At 60.3% G+C, this 19,266-nt stretch overlaps 7 protein-coding genes across 7 annotated transcripts in view; all 7 read left to right on the forward strand.

Moving 5' to 3' along the window:
• LSCM1_02571 (uncharacterized protein) overlaps positions 1 to 1,539 on the forward strand; it is a gene marked incomplete at both ends in the record, with an annotated part of 2,196 nt that extends 657 nt beyond the window's left edge. Inside the window, one exon of the mRNA XM_067320153.1 lies at positions 1 to 1,539. This exon is cut by the window's left edge and continues 657 nt beyond it. Coding sequence (XP_067175528.1) covers positions 1 to 1,539 — 1,539 coding nt within the window.
• Positions 1,540 to 3,739: 2,200 nt separating this feature from the next.
• LSCM1_02572 (uncharacterized protein) lies at positions 3,740 to 5,863 on the forward strand (the record flags this gene model as incomplete). The annotated part of the gene is made up of 1 exon (XM_067320154.1): positions 3,740 to 5,863. The coding sequence occupies one exon, from the start codon at positions 3,740 to 3,742 to the stop codon at positions 5,861 to 5,863; it is 2,124 nt and encodes a 707-aa protein (XP_067175529.1).
• Positions 5,864 to 6,604: 741 nt separating this feature from the next.
• Positions 6,605 to 9,487, forward strand: LSCM1_02573 (uncharacterized protein; the record flags this gene model as incomplete). Its single annotated transcript, XM_067320155.1, has 1 exon — positions 6,605 to 9,487. One exon carries the CDS (start codon positions 6,605 to 6,607, stop codon positions 9,485 to 9,487), a length of 2,883 nt encoding a protein of 960 aa, XP_067175530.1.
• A 762-nt stretch (positions 9,488 to 10,249) lies between these two features.
• On the forward strand, positions 10,250 to 11,467 carry LSCM1_02574 (uncharacterized protein; the record flags this gene model as incomplete). The annotated part of the gene is made up of 1 exon (XM_067320156.1): positions 10,250 to 11,467. One exon carries the CDS (start codon positions 10,250 to 10,252, stop codon positions 11,465 to 11,467), a length of 1,218 nt encoding a protein of 405 aa, XP_067175531.1.
• Positions 11,468 to 12,274: 807 nt separating this feature from the next.
• LSCM1_02575 (uncharacterized protein) lies at positions 12,275 to 13,753 on the forward strand (the record flags this gene model as incomplete). Its single annotated transcript, XM_067320157.1, has 1 exon — positions 12,275 to 13,753. One exon carries the CDS (start codon positions 12,275 to 12,277, stop codon positions 13,751 to 13,753), a length of 1,479 nt encoding a protein of 492 aa, XP_067175532.1.
• Positions 13,754 to 16,010: 2,257 nt separating this feature from the next.
• LSCM1_02576 (uncharacterized protein) lies at positions 16,011 to 16,961 on the forward strand (the record flags this gene model as incomplete). The annotated part of the gene is made up of 1 exon (XM_067320158.1): positions 16,011 to 16,961. The coding sequence occupies one exon, from the start codon at positions 16,011 to 16,013 to the stop codon at positions 16,959 to 16,961; it is 951 nt and encodes a 316-aa protein (XP_067175533.1).
• A 1,232-nt stretch (positions 16,962 to 18,193) lies between these two features.
• Positions 18,194 to 18,538, forward strand: LSCM1_02577 (uncharacterized protein; the record flags this gene model as incomplete). Its single annotated transcript, XM_067320159.1, has 1 exon — positions 18,194 to 18,538. One exon carries the CDS (start codon positions 18,194 to 18,196, stop codon positions 18,536 to 18,538), a length of 345 nt encoding a protein of 114 aa, XP_067175534.1.
• Positions 18,539 to 19,266: the final 728 nt, after the last annotated feature.

Here is a 19,266-nt window from a genome sequence, read left to right on the forward strand (position 1 = left end):
GGCCCGAACTTTATCATCGCATTCCGCGTGTCGCTTCTCGATCTCGTGCCGGACGGCTCGACGCAGGCGGAGGTGTTTGCGCTTACAGAGAAAGTGGCCAACTCCGGGGCGGACGTTATCGACAGCGGCATTGGCTGGCACGAGTCCCGCGTGCCGACGATTGCCACCTCCGTGCCGCGTGCGGGCTACACGTGGGCCACAGCAGCGGTGCGGTCGCATCTTCGCCGGCAAGGGTGCGGTATCCCTCTCATTGCCGTGAATCGATTGAACCACCCGGACGTTCTGGAGCAAGTATTGGAGGATGGTGACGCGGACCTCGTCGCCATGGCACGTCCCTTCCTCAGCGATCCATACTTTGTAGAAAAGACAATGACAGGCGCGGCCGATCGCATCAACATCTGCATTGCCTGCAACCAGGCGTGCCTGGACAACGTCTTCAAAGGGAAGACTGCGTGCTGCATGCTCAACCCGCTAGCCGCGCACGAGGAAGAGCGCGCAGCGTTGCCTGTCTCTACGGCGAAGAAGATAGCCGTCATTGGTGGCGGCCCGGCAGGCGCGTCGGCCGCGATAACCCTTGCTGATCGCGGCCACAAGGTCACACTATACGAGGCGAAGTCTGTGCTGGGCGGTCAGTTCAACCTGGCGAAGCGCATACCTGGAAAGGAAGAGTACCAGAGCAGCATCGACTACTGGACGAACACCCTGGGGAAGCACCCAAACGTGACGCTAAAGCTGAACACGCACGCCACGGTGGAGGCGGTGGCGGCGGTCGGCTACGATGACGTGGTGGTGGCAACGGGGTGTGAGCCGCACGCGAAATCGGATGCGGTCATTGCCGGCATGGACAAGTACACGAACGTCTTCTCGTACACGGAGGCTCTCTTTCACCCGGAAAAAGTGGGCCGTCAGGTGGCGGTCATCGGTGCTGGCGGCATCGGCTTCGACATGGCTGAGTTTCTCACTTCCCCGCACAGCGCCTCAGCGGAGACGGTCGCTGCGGCGCAGTACACAAAGTTTGAAAAGCAGGAAAACTTCAAGTTTCGAAAGAAGTGGGGCATCCACTCTGCTGCCGCCCTGCAGGAGGAAGGGAAGGCCGACACCGCCGCCGGCTCGAACGGCAGTAGCAGATGCCTTTCACCCCTCCCAGGAGGCCTTGTGCAGCCGGTGATTCCTCCACCGTACCGCGAGGTGACGATGTTGCAGCGCAGCCGCGGAAAACTGGGAGCCCATCTTGGTGCGACAACGGGGTGGATTCGGCGCCTTGAGATTCGCATGAATCGTGTCAAGGCGGTGGATGGAGTAACCTACAAGAGCTTTGACGGCAAGAGCCTTGTTTACCTGGACAAGGAGGGCAAGGAGCAGACGCTGGTGGTGGACAGCGTTGTGCTGTGCACGGGGCAAACCTCAAACAAGGAGTTTGAGAAGGCTGCCAAGACGGTTTTGCCGAAGCTGCACACAATCGGTGGATGTGACTTTACAAAGAAGCTGGATGCGAAGCTGGCCATCCTGCAAGCACACAGCGTGGCGATTCGCCTATGAGCAGCGGATTGGTTGCCGCTACAATGCAGCGTCGAGTCGATGCTTTCGGTGGGAGGTGCACCTCTCTGCTCTTCTCTTTGGCCTTTGTCGTTCTGCAGCCCTGCACGAGGAGGACGCTTCCCCTTTTCGTGCCCGGTGATGGTGGCCAAAATATATACCTGCCGCAAGCGCTGATATCGTCATGTCGTAGGAGTTGCTCATGACCTTTGTTGCTTAGCGTTTCTTCCTCTTAGCCCCCCTCCCTTCCCTTCGATTGACTTCCCCCCTGCCACCCCATCGCTTTACATGCTGCCCTTGAGCATGCAGATCAGTTTTCTGCTGGCATGCTCGCGATTTACAGACTGACCGAGGAGTGGGCCAAACAGATCGCCGGCGTTTCAATGCTTTCCTTGTATCTTTTCCCCCTCCGACTGGCTGCTTCAAGCCCTTTTTTCTCTCGATGTTCCCATTGGAACTCGTTACGTCAGTATGTGTGAGCCTGTAGGGTGTGGGGCGTTCACCTTACCCTTCCCCCTCCCCTTTCAGACACCTCGCCGTGCATCGCGCCGTCAAGACACTCGACTCCGGTCGTCGTCACGTTCGTTGTGCAGGGTCAGGTTTTTTTTCTGTGTTGCCTGGCGCCAGCCCCCCTCTCTCCTTCTCTTTTTGGGAATGTCTGCCGTTGCCGTCTTTCCATTCCTTCCATCTTGGTGTCTGCGGGATGTATGTGCCTGTGCCTCTGCCTGTTCCGCCTTTCTGAGAGGAGCGGGAGGAAACAGTTTCTCTGAGCTCCTTCCGCTCCCCCCCACTGGACACCTTTTCACTCCGCCTCTTTTCCTTTCATTTCTCTCCTTTTTAGGCCCCTCTCACCCCGGATGGCGTTCGGGGCAGAGAGGGGTGGAGGGCGGGAGCGCGCGGCACACACCCCTCTTCGTGTGCGAGCACCAGGCAGCCCACCCTTCGCCTCCGTTCCTTCATCCCGCAGCGCCCTTTCAGCCCCATGCGGAGCGCCCTCTGGTGGCGATAGGACGACGCACCTGCGGCAGCGGCCGCGCTATCGCCATTCGTATGATGGGCCGCGTACCAGCGCGACTCGAGCGTACCCCACGCGGCCCTCTCCCTCTGCCTGCCGGTGTGGGGAGCCTTGGGGCGACCGCCCTAGGTGTGCGCGCTCAGACGGGTAGCGTACGGGGCAGGGGGGCGGCGCTCGCGATGGCCGAGTGCGGCGCTGTGCTGTAGCGTGTGTGTGTGTGTGTGTTTGCACACGGCCGCCCCGCACCAGGCAGCCGCGTCTGTGGCAGGGCCGGTGATGGAGGAGGATGTGGGCCGGAAGCAGAGGTGAGCTGCGGTGCCTTTTTTTCAATAGCTCATACGTTGGAGCTCATCCACGACAAAAAAAACGAATGTTTTTTTTTCTCCCCTCTTTCCCTCTCTCTATGCACTCTCTCGGGCTGCTCAGTGGGGTAAACCCTCTTCGCTTGCACTTTTTTGACTGCTTGCTGATGCAAGGCAGACACGCCGGACGGCGAACGTTTCACAACAGAAGGAGAAATGCACTCGATGGAGCGACTCAGTTGAGCGGCTGTGCCTCCTGGCTAGACGTCGTGGGCACTTTCGAGGTTGGAAAAGAAAGACGAGAAGCACTTTTAAGAGAGCCAACTAGGGCACGGCTGCGCCGCTGGAAGCGTCATGGGTGCCTGAGAACGGGGCATGCACCACAGAGGGTGCCGCCGCAGATATGTTCGTCGACTGCAGAGGGGTTATCGATCCACTTTTTTTTAGGTCTCGGGTAGACCTTCAAGCGGATCGCAATAGGGCGCACCATTCGGCGTCTCTCGCTGCTGCCTTGCTTCGTCGCCCTCCTTTCGGAGGAGTCTCTCGAGCGCGACGATAAGAGCTGCATCCATCCTCATCAGGCCTGCGCACTGCTTCCTGTCGTGTTTGCATTGCTGTGCTCCTCTTCCCTTCTCGTTCTTTTTTTTTCGCCTCTCATACGCTCGTTGTCTTGCCAAATGTATGAGTGCGTCTGTGTGTGTGTGTGCATGTTGGGCACCTGCTGTGCACTCGACGCCAATCACGAAGCGTCTACGTCTGCGCGAAAGTGGCTGGCACTCGCGCCTTTTAACCTCCTCTCCTCCTCTCCTCTCTTCCTTCTCTTCTCTCCCTGCGTAGTCGCCCGTCCACGCACGCATTACCAAAACGTCGTGCTCCATTGGCGAAGATGTGGATGCGCTTCTCTCGCCGTCTGCTGTTTTATATACCGCCTCCATCGCCGGCGGCGGCAGCGCAGCGCGTCACGCCAAGGACCCCACCGCGCCATCGAGGTTCAGAAGCTAGCGGGCCAGCTAGCACGAATACTGCTGCCTCAAGCCCTCGCAAGCCATGCGCGTTTGACAGCGGGTCTCCAGCTGACGACACGCGGCACTCCAACTACCGTCGACGTCCACTATGTCGATCCCTGAGGCCTGGGGACTCACTGCCAACACTATTTTCAAGCGACGAAGCGCACGGGTCCTCTGATGGCTACACTTCTCAGCGCCAGGTGTACCGACAGCGTCGCAACGCCGCCAACGACTCAGGCGGTGCTCCAGTGGATGAGGCAGTTGCGGGCTCGCTTTTTACACCGCTTCCTCGCTCCTACGGTTTCTATGACGGCATCGACGAGCACGCGCGGGAAGCCCCGCGCCCGTCGCGTGAGGAGCGGCTGCAGCTCTTGCGCGAGTCGCTCGAGGCGCACGCCGCCTCCGCTGTCGAGTTCACGGACGGCGGCGAGGACGACGTGGAACTGAATGGCTTGCCGGCCGATCAGTACCATGGCCAAGCCGGGTGGACAACCATCCCGAAGGATTCGGCGCTGTTCAATAGCATGTACGGTGTGGGCGATTTGGAGTCGCGCAAGCGCATGAACTCATGGAGTGTGGCAAGGCGTCACTGCCATGCCGGCGGCGACGTGGGCGAACTGCTGGGTGACTTGGCAGCTGCGTCTGCGCAGCGTCCCGGCGTGCACGAGGTGGAGGGCGAGCAAGCGGACCAAGAGGTACTCGACGACCGCCGACGCCGCCGGCAGCATGAAGACGGGTTCTTATCCACATCTTTGGAAGGGGAGCTCCTGGCTCCAATGCAGGAGAGCGTGGGGCAACCGCGAAGCACATACGCTCTGCGAAAACTATTTGTGGACGGCCTGGTAGGATATCAAGGCGTGATCACCAGGGCTGAGGAGGCCACCATGAGCGAGGAGCTGCTGCATCTCCTGCAGGATGCTCGGGCTGCTTACATCGCCGAGGAGGCGCGCTACTGCGTGAATCTCTATGAGAAGGAGCTTGGCATCCCCGGGAAAGACACCCTCGCTTTTGCGCTCTCGAGGTGCGAAACACTGCAGCGGGTGCTCCACCGCTTCTTCTTTCTGGGCCTGATCCCTTCCGTGCCCAACGTGTGCCAGGTTAGTGAGATGGTGGGCACCTTTAGCGGCTACCCTGTACACCGACACCCACCGTCGATCGGGTCCTATGTTGGGGTGCTGAACCTGGTCTCCACCAGTTTGCTTCACCTTCAGCACAAAGACGCGCCGTGGTACCCTCGCCTGCATCTCACACCGCGCAGCCTTTTCGTGGTCACCGAGCCGTGCCTAAGTGAGTACGCGATGGGGTACAAGAACACGCATCAGCCCTTCCATGCCTTTGAGTACGCGACGCGCGTCTCCAAGGACTACCGTATCGAGGTGCTCTTTGCCACCGTCGAGACAGCGCAGACAAGGACCCTGTCCGAGGCAGTGCAGCTGACCGAGTACGCTGAACGGCGGTCGCGCGAGGGGACAGCGAAGCTTTTGCCTGGGGCGTCGCCATCCCTCACCGAGGCACCCCCGCACGCCACTTTGACAGCGGCAGAGCGGGCCACTGGTGTTCCTCTTCGCGGGCGTGCTGACGAATGGCTACAGCGCCTGCGGGACAACCTGCACGAGTCTGAGGGTGCGAGGGATAGCGGGCATGCGAAGCCGCTTGATGGGCACGCGCTGCGACGCCAGCTGCTTTCGTCCCATTTGGTTGGCGAGCGGCCCCGCGTGGACAGCGGTCGCAGCGATGTTGACGGCAAAAGTGGAGCCGCTATTGATGCGGGTGCAACCGCGAAGGCGGCAGAAGCGGAAGGGGAGACGATGCACGGCGACAAGGATGCGTCGCTCTCGGCCAAGACGACCTCGGGTGCACAGCGGCGAATGGAAGCGCTGAAGGCACGCTACAATTTTGCACAGAAGCTGAAGGTCTTGCAGCAGCGTGTGGAGGTGACGAATGACGGGCCGCGGCTTATTCGAGGGCACGCGCCACGAGACCGGCGACTCGGCATTAAGTAAAGGTGAGCCCTGCCCTCCTCCTCCTCCTCCCATCCCTACTGCTTCGTTCGCTACCCCCCCCAGGCGCTGGCGTATCCGCCCTAAGCGTGCAGTCGTGTTTGGTGGTGATTTGCATGGGCCTTCCCTCTCCGCCGCTTCGCTTTCTTCTCTCTTTTTTTTTCTGTTGCCCTCCTCTCGCCTCCATCCCTCTGCGCCTCTCTCACCCCTTTCGCAGACGCGTTACGGCTCTGGACGGAGAAGCATAAAGCAGTGAATTAAGCGCAGAGATAGCTGGGAGAGGAGGTGAGCGCCTGAGGGTGTCTGCGCATGACGGGGCGTTCTCCCATAGCGGTGCACATGCTCACGTCGACGCAGAGTGCGGAGGGCGGCACGATCAGTGTTTGCACGCGGGGCCGTTCACACAGTTTCGCGCAAGAGAGCGCTCGGCAGTTCACAACGGTGCGCCCAGTGAAGGGGCTTCTCTCCTTCCGCCGCCCCCCTCCCCCCTTTTCAGGCGCCTGCTGCTTTCTTCCACCTTCCTCGTCAGATGGCCCCTGTTCGCCTTTTCTCGCCTTCCCCTGTCTGTCGCCCTCACGGAGTGCGTTTGCTCGGCTACTGCACCCGAGCGCGCGCTGACACCCTCGAAGGGCTTCGTCGTCTAAAACCCCCAGAGGAGCACGGCAAATTAAAAGAAAAAGCAGCAAGTCAAAGGGGGCATTGGAGAGCGCGGCGTCTTCCTTACGAACAAGAAAAAAACGCGGCATGCTCCCCCGGAGGCTGGGGACCGCCTTGCGGCGATCCTGTTACGCCTCCGTGGCAGCTGCCGCTCCGACGCAGCTTGAGGTGCGCCTACCGCTGGTGAACGTCCGCCCTTTTTCTGCCATTGATCCTCTTCATCACCGTCAACGCGAGCTTACTGTCCACTCAGACTGCTTCCAGTCCGCCTCGCAGGTAATCTGTGCCCAGACAGCGACGGCGCAGAATTCACCTGCAGGTCTCAGCGTCACTCTCCCACCGCTTTGTGCGTGGGGCGTCTGCGCAGACAGTGACTGCGCCACCGAGGACCGCGACTCTCTACACGGCATTGGTGGCCGTAGCAGTAACCGCAAAGCGAACCGCTACGCCGGTGTGTGGGCTCCTATCGAGTCCTATCTGGGGCCTCTCAGCGCTGCCGCCACCGACAATAACGGAGGAGGGGCGTTGGACACGACCCCCACCAGCTCGCCAGCGCCTCGGTGCCTCGTTTTGCGCCTCTTTCCAGACTTGACCATCGCGCAGCTCCCCACGTTGCGCCGGCGCCGCACGGGAGGTTGCCGCGCACCTCGCCTTCTGTGCAGTGGCGTCATTGCTCTGCATGAGTACCCACTCGAGGCCATCGTGGGTGCAACGGCGCTATGGGGTGGAGGCGGTGCCGACCCTCAGCGAGTGTTTCGCTGCGCTATTGAGTGCCTAAGCGAGGTCGGCCAGCGATTTCTTCCGAGACTGCCACTCGTATTGCAGCTGCCGACGAGATTGCTGGTCTCGCAGCAGTTTCTCCATGACCTTGCGACGCTGCTTGTCCGCGACAGGTGGCGAAGCGTGTCGTTTGAGCTGCCCTCTACGCACCAGCTCTATTCCTGTTGCGGCGAGAGAGGTGGTGCCGGTGTGCCTGCTTTCTCTGCGGTGGACACGGGAGCGTCGGAGGCTGCGTGGTGCCAATTACCTCTCCTCTGCACCCCATGGACGACTTTGTGCCGCCACCCTGGACTGGGGCAGACACTGCGGCAGCTGCGCCGTCACGATGTGGTCCCCTTTCACGTGCTCTACTCGTGGGCTGTGGCGGAGAAGCAGCTCTTTAAGGGGCTGGAGCTGTCCATCGTCGTGGACACGACCGCCCCGATGCCTGGAGAGGAGGCGTTACAGGTGTACCTGCAGAGCCCTAGTAGCGTAGGACGACCTGCTGAGGAGCTCCAGTATGTGGCGCCGCTGGCCTCACAGCAGCTCCGCGACTCTACAGACGCCGCTCTTTCGTTCTCTCAAAGTGACGGGGAGGCCCATCGCATGCACGGGCGCGGATGCGTCACTGAAAACTCAGGGGCGGCACACAGGGCGAGGGCGGGTCTCTCCAACGGCGTGCTCGACGCTGTACGGCGGCAGGGTGGTCCGCCGACACCGCGCGAGAGCGGCGGAGTCGACTTGGATCAAGTCGAGAAGGAGTGGCGGCTGCGGAAGGGCACCGAGAGCTCCCCGTCTGGAGCTGCGACGGTGGCGGCGAAGACCATACCGCTTGCAACCTCCGCGAGCCACGGCGACCTCTCGCTGGTCCTCGACGCACCACCAGATCATTTGCGCACCCTCATCGAGAAGTCGATCGTCGATGGCAACGCTACGGCTCGGCCTGTCCCGCCACAGCAGCAGTGCTTCCTACAGAAAGTGGGGCAGCTTGCTCAGCGCACGGAGGTTCCTCCAGCCGCTTCGTCCGGCTGCGCTACCGTCCCTACATCTACCGCAGCTGGCGAGGATGACCAGAGCGCGTCACTGATGAATCAAGCCGAGGCGCTGGAGAAACTTCTGAGGGAGGCCGACGGCACCGATGCGGATTCGGGTACCGCGAGCTGTGATGTCGAGACAATGCTAGCGGAGATGCAGCGGTACATGCGTGCCCACGGACAGCCTCCGCCACGTGAGGCGAATGACGACGCCGCGGGACACGCATCCGCCAACCCTTCGCCAGTCAAGCAACGATACACGGGTGGGCCAAACGACGCGCATGGGGCCCGTCTCGCGACCACCTCCAACCCGTGGTCTGCGTTTCCGGGGTACTGGTCGTGCATACACACCCTCGTGCAGAAGGTCACGCGTGCGACCTTGTTGTGGACCGCACCCACGTTCAACACAGCCGCGGTGCGCGCATGGACGGCTGCCTATCACGCATCACGACACCATTCTGCGGGCCATGGTGAGGCGCACGTGCCTGCGGGGGATGCACCGCTGCCAATGGTGGTCCCCGTGCACATGCCAGTGCAGTCCGCGATGCATGTGGAAGTGGAGCGACTTCTGCGCGAGGGCCGCTGGTTTGGCCAGCCGCCACTACTTGGCGGAATGGAGGAGGGCAATCCACTTCACACGTGGCTGCCTGCGTCACTGAACGTGGCCCTCACTGACGCTTTGTCTAGGCTCCCAAGTGACTACCAAGCACGCGAGCGGCGCCGGCTGCTGCACAATCATCGGCGGCTGCGAAAGGAGGGGGCGCGGGCTGCACGCTGCCGCGACAGTGTGATTGAGCTCACCGCGCCGCCGCCGACCTGCTCCTCAGCTTCGGGAGACGAGGAGCAGCCCTACTCGGTGCGTATCCGGATCAGTGAGGAGGCGCGCTCTTTGTACCTCCTCACGCCGGCGCAGGTCGCGGAATGCGAGTCGCGGGCGTTGAGACAGGCTGCCGCGGCATGTGGAACTGGCGGAGAGGAAGCCGAACAGTTCTGCGAGAGTGTCCGTGGCGTAGACAACGCCTTCATGCGGGCGCTGGAGGAAGGCTACCGTGCCGGTTTGCTGACGAGTGATGCGACTCTGGCGCACTGGGGGCTGTCCACATCGCTTGTGCACGTTCCCACACCGGGATTGAGCGCCGACGAGCTTTACCGCTCCTTGTACTCGCTTTCGCCATGAAGAACGACGAAAACGCCTCGCAGGCTCTCGCCGAGAAAGGGAGGCGGAAGCGACTGGTTGGGCGGGGGACGACCGCGGCGCTTGCGCCAATGTGCGAATTCCCTTCTCCTTCAAGTCGTGGGCCCTTTTTCTTGGCCGGTAGTAGCCGTCGTCCGCCCCTGTCTGTGACTGTGTCTCTGAGTAGTGTGCGCGGATGCGCAATCTCTAAATCGTAGTGACTCTCCTGAGCCGTTCCGCTGGCCACGTACTCAGCCTGCCTTTTCTGTGCAGCTCGTTGACGCTCAGATGCGCATCATGTCCGTGAGGAAGGCCATTGTGGGCGCCTTGGAGTCGGAGTGCTGGTGGACTAGCTTCACATGCGTGCGTGCACGCAACAGCAGACACGTCGCTGTGTACCTCCTTTCCACTCGGCTCGAGAGCAGCTGGCCCATCGCATGCACCTCGGCGAAAGCCATCGCTACGCATCCTCTCGTTGGTGCAAATGCAGGGCTGACTCGCCTCCCTCGATCCCCTACCCCCCGTGTGCAGAACCGTTCCCTCCTCTCTTCCGCCTCTCGCTCGCCAACCTCCGCTGTCGCCGGCATGGCTCTGCCCTTTTCTCCTTCCAGGGGCGCATATGCCCGCCTTCGTTGGCGGCGGTTGCTCAAGCGTGGGTTGCGGTTGTCCCTGTGGAGAAGAGGGCCCTGCGTTGCGCATAGGTCACGGCCACACACGCTCGGGCTCAGAGACCCTCCCAGAAGCCGCTTTACTTGGCTTTTAGTGATGATGCGCTTAACCGGGGTGCTGCGAAAGGCCTCCTCAGCCACGCCGTGGCCACCGCCACCGCGACTGTTGGTGCTGACCATGATCCCGAACGGCGGCGCGCTCAGCCCGGCTATCCGCATGCTGGGCTACCACCCATACACCTTTGAAGACAGCGTGCGCAGGGGTCGCCTGCTGACTCACCCTCAGGAATGGAGTGCGGTTCTGCGTGGGGAGAAGAAGTTCGACTTTGAGGTGCTTGCTGTTCCTCAGCCTGCGGCATCCACGGCGGCAGAGCGGGCGTTGCCGGGCGACCCTAGTGCGTCAACGACGCCCTCTGCATCGTCGCCGCCCCCGCTCTTCTTCGACTCGATGGTGGGCCCCCCTGCCACCGTCGCCTTCGAGGCCATCCTCAAAGAATGCCCGCGCAGCACACGCGTCATTCTGGTGGAGGAGCCGAACAAGCTTGCGTGGGAGAAGGACATGGAGCAGTTTCTGCGGCCGTTGGTGCGGGAGTGCAAGAAGAGTGCGATGTGGTGGAACGCGCCAAAGCTTCACATGATGTTACTCGACATGGTCGACCTGCGCCGGGCACTCATCAAGCCCAGCAGCCCTCGAGGTGGCCGTGCTCGCCCGCCTCCGTCCTCGTCTGCCGCCATGATGGCGCAGAACGTGCCCATTTCGAGGCAACACAAGACGCTTAGCCTCTCGGGCGCCCTCGACTTGTTTGAGGAACATGTGAAAGAGGTTGTCCCGCGCGATCGGCTGCTCGTGTACCGTGTGCAGGATGGGTGGCAGCCGTTGTGCGACTTCTTGCAGGTACCGGTGCCGATGATGCCGGCGACAGCGAGCGGTGCCCCAGCGGAGTCGGTGGCGTTTCCGCCAGCCTCCACCGGTAGTGATGTCTTTGTATTCATTCACCAAGGATTGAGGAAGAGCTTCACTGTGGTGTTGGTTCTCAGCTTGGCTGCGCTGGCGCTTGTACTGCTGCTGCTCAGCTCCTTTAGCGAGGAGTACACTGCGTTTTACCGGGACTACCGCGACTATGTCCGCCGCGACATGGAGCCGTACATGGATGTCGAGAAGGCTCGCGAAGGCGACGAGTCTGCCCTGACGATGCGCCAGGCGCTGGTCATGATGAAGAAGTCGTCTAAGCGGTTCGGGGAGGAGTATGAGGCAAAGGGCGGCTCCGCGGGCACCATGGCAAGTTTGGTGGAGCGCGTCGTCGGATCAAAATGAAGGCGCGCGTCTGTCCACTTCTGGCGGCTACCTTGGCTCCTGCATCCGTGTGTGTGCCGCTCCCTCCCTCACTCTCCCCCTCGGGCAAAGAATTGAAACGCGCACGCATGCGCTGTGCATCGGATATTTTTGAGAGCCAAATTGGATTGCACACTTGGCGGCGGGCTGCGGAAGGTTGGGGGTACACTCTTCCCAATAAATGTCTACGCGCGTCGGTACACAAGAAAAAAGACGTCAGCGGCAACACTTCCCGGCGCTTCTCCGCCTTCTGAATGAGGTGAGAGGAATCTCTTCTCGGAATGCTTCACGACTCGCTTAGTTGCTGTGGCTGTATATCTAAGAGCCCTCTCCGCCTCCTTGTGTGTGTGTGTGACTCGTCTGCTACGCGCGTGGAGGGCTCTCGAGCGCCGTCCTCCCCCCTCCCGCCTCTCTCTCTTGGACTGACTTGATCGTGTCGGCACTTGCGCTCTCTCTGTCATAGCGCCCCTCCCTCTCTCCCTCTCTCCCTCTCCCCTCGTGCTTGATGCCCAGAGGAATAACCTATAGAGAACACCGAACCACTTCTACCATTGAAAAGATCGACGCCTGCCCGTACTCAATTCACGCGTGCAAACCCGCGCCGACGCAGACAGATAACAACAGCGGGGGAAAGACAGGGAAGTACGACCTCGAGAGGGACTTTGTGCCATCAGGGAAAATACGGGGTGGTTCTATCCCTCGTCTCCACTGCTGCGCCGCTTACTCCCCTTCTCTTCCTCCGTCTCTCCCCTCTCCCACCGGCATCAAAACAGAGGCACGCGCCGAAGGATGGACAACCCGTTTGAGGACCTGCGCCCGGCTCTCCGGAGCGAGGAAGATGAGATTCGAAAGGGCGTTTTCAGTCAAGCCCTGCGCAACCTGCAGCAGGCATCCTGGGAGGAGCGGCGTAGGTGGTGCAAGGCGATTCGAGAAGCCATGACACGCGGTGGGGCAAAGGCCAAGAAAAAGACCACGCCTGCTGCAGCAGTCGCCGAGTCGACCGGCTGTACTGGGCCCTCCGCGCCCGTTTTTCTCTCTCCGCCAAGCACACTAGCCAATAGCGCGGCATCAGCCTCGCCCCCAATGCCTTCTTCATCTACAGCCACGCAGCCCGTGCAAGAGGCCGATGCTCTCGTTGGGCAGAAACGCGCACGCATTGAAAGTAGGGCCTCGCCCCCTAGCGCCCCGGCAACGCCACTCCGCGGCCCAGAAGAAGATGCCTCGCTGCCTTGTGCGCCACCGGCACCTCAGACGGCGCCGGAGCCTAGCTTTGTGGACACGCGCTCGTCTCTGACGGTCGTTAGCACTCTAGCACAAGGCGAGTCGCCATTGACTGCAGTCGCATCAGACTCAGAAGCGGAAGAGAATGAAGAATCGGTGAAGGAGTACATTGCAGCCTACATGCGCAGCCTTCTCGACCGAGTCGTTGGCACCGGCATCGACAACCTTGCTGTGCCTGCCCTCAAGGTGCTGTGCATGATGCTGGGCATTCGGACTGAGGTATCGAACAAGTTGGGTTTGTACAGCGTACTGGCGAACTTCTACTTCAGCAAGTGCGCAAAGCTCGGCAAGCGGGTGAGCCGCGACACGGTCTTTGAGCGGCATATGGGGCAGGAGGTGAGCATGCTGAAGCAGCTGCCGTCAGTGTCGTCGCCATCCGGCCGCGCGCAGAAAAGAGTGGCCGCAGCGGCGCCGGAAAAGGCGGCGATTACTGTCGTGAATTCAGTCACCGCCCTTTCGGACAAGGCGGTAAGGCCTAAAGTTGAAAGTGAAGAAAGGGTAATGCGGAGGGGAATGTCTTCGGCCCCGCTCCCCAAGCCCATACGTGCAGTAAAGACGGCGCGGCAACCCGACCCGACCACGGAGCATTATCTCAAGTACGAACACTACACCGACGAATCGCTTGAGAACGACGCGGCGGTAACAGCGCCAGGGAGCGGCCACCAATATGATGGCGACATCGTCTTCCAGCAACCCGTGTTCGCGCGGCAAAGCAAGAATGCAGTTGTGCCGTCGCACATGGCGAAGTACGCGGGGCCGGGTGCAGGAGCCGAGGAAAGCGAGTCGTGGTCCTTGCCGCTGCTCGAGCGCAAGGTCGCCTCCATCGTCCAGCTGTACGACCCCGTGACGGTGGCGATTGTGGTGAAGAAACTCTCGCTGATGGGCTACCGTGACGGCGGTGCGGAGTCGCTGGTGGAGCAGATCTTGCGACGCTTCCACGAGCGTCAGCTCATCTTTTACGACAACGGTATCGCCTACCTTATGTGAGCTGTACATCACTGCCCCCCTCCCCTCCCCTCCCCCATTCCCATCAACGGCGCCCCTCCGTGTCGTTGAGCCTTCACACGTTTTTCTTTGTACCGCCTTTCCTATGGTCTCTGTGCGACGCTTTTGGCAGCGGCAGCGGCGGTGGCGGTGGAGGGGGAGGGGGGAGGCGCACTATGCACTTCGGTACACACCAATGGGGCGCTTGCGTTCTTCGCCTCTGCGCCTCATTCTCTTTCCGCGTGCCTCGACCCTTTTCCTCTCTGTTTCTGCGTGCGGCAGGAAAGAAGAGGAGGAGGGGGGCGAGAGGGAGGAAGCATTTGTGTGTGTGTGTGTGTGGGGGGGTCGGGTGGGATGGGGGTGGTGGTGGCAAGTGAAATTATGGACATGGTGCGGAGACGCGGTGGGAGGGCTGTGGAGACCTACAGGGCCGTGAAATCGCTCTTTTTCCATGGATCGCTGACGATTTATTCCATTCGCTTCTCTCTCTTTCCCTCTCTAAAATTGTTCGACTGCCACCATTCGTCAATTTTTTAAGCCCATAGATATGCTCCAGGTGCCGTGGAGGTTGTCGTGATGAACACACCATGGCCGGGCTCCAGAGGGGCGACGCTCTCTGATTTCGGCGCTTTTTGGGAGTGGGGGTCGGGGCAGAGGCGGGCGCCCCTCCCCCTTCTCTCTTCTCTCTCTTTTTTCTTTATTATGGTGTTGTGCCTCGTGAATTGGTGCGCATGCTTTCCCCTCTTTGCCCATCTCTCCAGTGTCACCCGCGATGCTCAGTTGTTGTCCGTGTGCGTTTCTTTTTTTTTCGTACAAGGTTGCCGTGGTCTCTTCACCGCCACGCCCCCGTCCGCCTCCACACCCACACGCCCACATACACACGGCGAAGACCTTCACAAGAGCAAAGGTATTTGTGTGTCTTGGTGTGTAGGTGCGTGCTGGCCTGCGCGTCTTGTTTCTCATCATCAGACTGTACATCAAACCGGCGGACGAGGGTTGTTGGAGGGGGCGGGAAGGGAAAGCGGTTGTCGTGTGTGCACACCCACACACACACACACGACAGAGAGGAGGCACCAGGGCAACGAGCTGACGATCAACTAAGCAGAGGTATCGCTGCACCCTTTCGGACCACTTCTCTTGGCTGTGCTCACGCTTCGCCGCTTAGAAGTCGATCATGTGAACAACAGCGCACTTGCTGTCATATGCGCCACCTCAGTTGAAGGGGGGGGGAGGGTGCGAGTGTAGCCACTGAGCACCCGGATCGCTGCACTTCTCCAATCACGGACGTGGTTGCTACCCCGCTAGCCGCCACGCGCGACGTCGCCGTCTCCGCTTTCAGGGCCGTTCTCGGGATCATTCGCGAATTTCCTTTTTGGCTATTTCACTCCCCTGCATCGACTCCTCTTTTGGCTTCGCGTGCGTTGTTGGGGCGCTGTGAACGCACATACTCACGCGTGTGCGCCTGTGCGCCATCTATCGGGTACAGTAGCACATCCACACCCACACGCGAACGAGACCGAGGGGCTAAGGTATGCTAGGAACGCTGGTCTCTTGAGGAAGACGCACACGCCACACCCACCACTGCCCCTGTACTCATATCTTTCCATTAATATCTATTCACAGGTGGTCGCATCCACCCATTGGTCCACACACGGGGTCTCTGACCCGTGCAAGGGTACACACGCACACCAGCACAGAGGCGCACTCATTCAAGGTTCTTCTGCCACTCCCTTTTTCCCCTGCGTCTCGCTCTCTCTCTCCCTCCCTCGCCGCGCGGACCGAGCAGAGAGAGGGGGGACATCTGTCGAAAACGGCGGTAGCTTTGAACAGCCCTTTTTTTTGTGTGGTCATCACGGCTGCGGCTGCCTCGCTGTGTACACGCTTTCGTGGCCGTTCTTGTCGCTATTGGTCCTTTGTCTTGGCTATTCTGATTTTTCGTTGGGCGCCGCTCGAGGCCCCACCCCTCATCCCACTCCACCTTACCACCACCGCAGTGTCTCCCCTCTGCCTGCCCCCCCCTCCTTCACCTTCTCCCTCCCAGACTCGAATAAAAGTGCAGGCGTATTGCGCGGCCGTTTGCCTCTGCCTGAGGTGCGCGGGCTATGCGTTGGAGCGTGCACCTGCTACCTTCGCTGCGCTGCGTGTCTATTTTGCCTTTTCCTTCCTCGATCCCTTCTTTCTGATCGTCCTCGCGTTCGTGTCTCTCTGTGTGTGTGTCTGCGCTTGCCGACCTGTACGACTTGCCGTCTGACGGATTCACATGTCCAGCAGCCTTATCTTGATCCATGGAGAGTATGGGAACGGAATGCTGGCACTCACGCTGGCTGCAGCCACCTTCGTCGGGTACGCTGGCAGTGTGTACTGGGAGCGCACGGTAGCCCCGCGCCTTATTCGATCTCGCGAGCTGGCCTTAGAGCGGGAGATCGCCAAGCTTGAACGGGAGGCGGAGGAAATCTGCACCACAGCGAATTTGTATGAACACAGCCGTCTTACGCGTAAGGCGTTGCGGCTGCGTCAGGAGCTCCAAGCAGAGCGCCGAAAGCGCCTCGCATACGAGTGCTCGGTGGCTCGAGTCGTTTCTACGCTTCTCCGTTGTGTGACCTTCGCTCTCGAGGCGAGTCAGCCTATGGGCGTGGCAGACGCGGGGACCGCAGCTTCTGGCCCAGCTAGCACGACCAGGGCTGGCAGCAAGCAAAGCTCCTTGCCAGACCCCTCTTGCACAATCGCTACACCATCTTCAATGGAGACCGACCGCGCTGAAAGCTCACTCACTGCTCTGCGTCGACGGCGTGTGCTCGGGGAAAGCGCAGTGAACCTACTCTACTACAATGCTGTCACCACGGTCAAGTACCTTCTACGCTTTGGCAGCGTTTTGGTGCTTCTGTATATCGTTGGCGATCGGCGTGGGCCCATGGCCGTTCCATCGCTGTTCGAAGGGCCGCTGCAGTGCTCTGCCGCCAAAGTGCGGGCATCGACTCTCCTGAATTCCTTCACACATCGGACAGTGACTCTCTTTGCGCCTGGAAGTGTCACGCCTCCGGTTGAAAACCACGGTAGTGGGACACCGGGTAGTGTCGTTGACGTCACTCGTGGCCGCTTCGCCGCAGCGACTACGTGCGGCGACAATCAGCTCTGTTCGAGCGGCGATCTCTTGCCGTGGATCTTGGCCTGCTACCTCGCCGCTTACTTGGTTCTGCGCGTTATCGACTGACGGACGGCTGTAGAGTTCACAAGGGCGAATATGCGATGAGTTAGGAAAGAGTGCCCCCGCAACGGAAGAAGCCGAGGTCCGGGGATAGGAGGGGGGCGAGCGGCAGCAAGCAGGCAAGAACACGATCAAGCGAACACTCAGGTACACAAAAGTGCTCCGGCTCTCTCTCTCTCTCGACGCTGCGGGGCTCCCCGTGCCGTGGTTTGGAAAGCTCTCCCATACAGCGCATGTCGTGTCAGCCCCTTGGTTTACTCCGCTTCAGCTGACTCTAGGCATCCTTCTCGTGTCCGAAAGCGGGTCTATGTCTGCTCCCAATCCTGGCCATCCACTGCGCCGACACTGCCGCTGGAGCTGCAGCCTCAGCTTCTTCTTTTCTGTTGGCCTAAGAGACGCCCCACTCTCCCATTCGCGCATGTCCATGCTCGGCTTTGCCTTCCGCATGTGCCTTTGGGTGTGAAACGTGGTAGGTGTGGCGTAGCGCCGCGGCATGGTGTCCCGGCACGCCGTGACAACGACCACCACGGCGGGGAGGGGATCAACAATGTTTTTTGCCAAGACGTGATCATGCAGCTGCTTAAGCGCAGGTGTGCGACTCTGTCTTCAGCACACACAGTGAGAGAGTAAGCGCGCCAAACAAGCGCACACATGCTGTTCCTGCACTCACAGAAACACTCTTGGTGGCACACGTGCCTCGCGAGAAGAGAATTGCTTCGTCATGCCTCTACATCCAACGCCGCATCAGGCAGGTGGGGAAGGGGAACACGGGGAGGGGTGGCGGCGCCTCTTTTGGTGCCCTGTGCCTTTACCATGGAGTACTTGTCTAGTTGCTAGACCTATTAAAAGGACTGCCACTGCCCCGCCTTACCTTATTCATGTTTTCGTACACTTGTATCTAGCTCCACCTTGCGCATCCTCGCCCATCTTCCCCCCTCCCCCTCACCCCACCTGTCTCTGCGTTCCTCTCCCTTTCCCTTCGATCCTGTCGCCCACCCGTCACGATTCTTTTCACGACGTATGCCTGTGTCTCCGCGCGTGCCTCTGCAGTCGTCAAAAGGGGCGTCTCTTCACCAGTTTCGTCGTGTGTACGCACGTGCGTGTCTGTGTGTGTGTGTGTCTTTTCATCTTCTCGCGCAGAACGCAGTGTTACACTTGCACACAATCTCAGGTAATCGAGACTTACGTTAGCCTCTTCCTTGTCTTTGTCCGAGCACAGGGTGCTCAACCACACCACTATGCAACCGCTACCACCACCAATGACGCCGTACGAGGAGAACATCACGCGGGCGTACCAGTACCTCAACAGCGCCCGAATGCAGTCGGCCATCCTTTTTAGCAGCACCACCTTTTGCATTGACCGCTGCCTCGATACACAGGAACTTTACACGCTGATGCGCACGACGAACGCCCCTATCTCTTATCGCCTCCAGAAGGACATGGAGGAAAAGAAATGCGTGCAAAACTGCAGCGCCAAGTGGGACGAGCTCTTCAACCTGACACTTACAGAAACGAACGAAAGGGCTGTTAATGAGGTGCAAGCGAACACCATCTCGAAGATGATGGGGGCGATGCAGCAGTGACCGGGGGACACGCTGCCAGGAAAGGGGGAGGGGTGCTAAGGTGAATGCAAAGTGGTGCCGAGGCAGACCCGATGTGCTGAAGCGGGCGGGGATCTCAGGAGACACCAGGGATGTTTGGTGTGCCGCATACATTTTGCTGCAGGGTGTGCGGAGAGAAGTGAAGGGGGGGAATAGGACCCGTTGCGGGTACCGTACTTGACCCCAGCGAGTCTTGCGAGGCCCTCTTTCTCGCTGTTACCGGCCGCATCTCTACCCATTCGCGCTCGTGCAGATCATCCTTGAAAAACCGAAGACAAAGGATTTGGCCCATTCCGCTCAAGAGGTCGCTTGCCCGACGATGGCGTGCGCGCGCCTGCAAGTGGGCCATCTCTCTTTCTCTCCCTCTGTGTGTATGTGTGTTCCGTACCTGCGCCTTCTTAATGCTTTTGTAATCCCACAGAAACCGTCGTGCTGATGCATGGCGAGGGCATAGGCACGACGCTACTTTCTCGTGCGCTCCCCTTTCCTCCTTGCAGGTCGCTTCTGGTCGTTGCGGTGTCCACGGACGGGCATGTGGCAGGCGCACGGATGTGTAGGTGTTGTGTCGGAGACGAGGTGTTGCGAATGGGCGAAGTCTTCCCCTTCCCACGCGTGCGCTTCCTCGCTGCTTCGTGTACAACTCCGCTTGGACAGTTTCGTTTTATATTTTTCGCCTGCTCGCGTGTAGCCGTTGGCGTGTCTCGGACGCG

This window comes from Leishmania martiniquensis, chromosome 33 (assembly GCF_017916325.1).
Source record: "Leishmania martiniquensis isolate LSCM1 chromosome 33, whole genome shotgun sequence".
Taxonomy (NCBI): Eukaryota; Euglenozoa; class Kinetoplastea; order Trypanosomatida; family Trypanosomatidae; genus Leishmania; species Leishmania martiniquensis.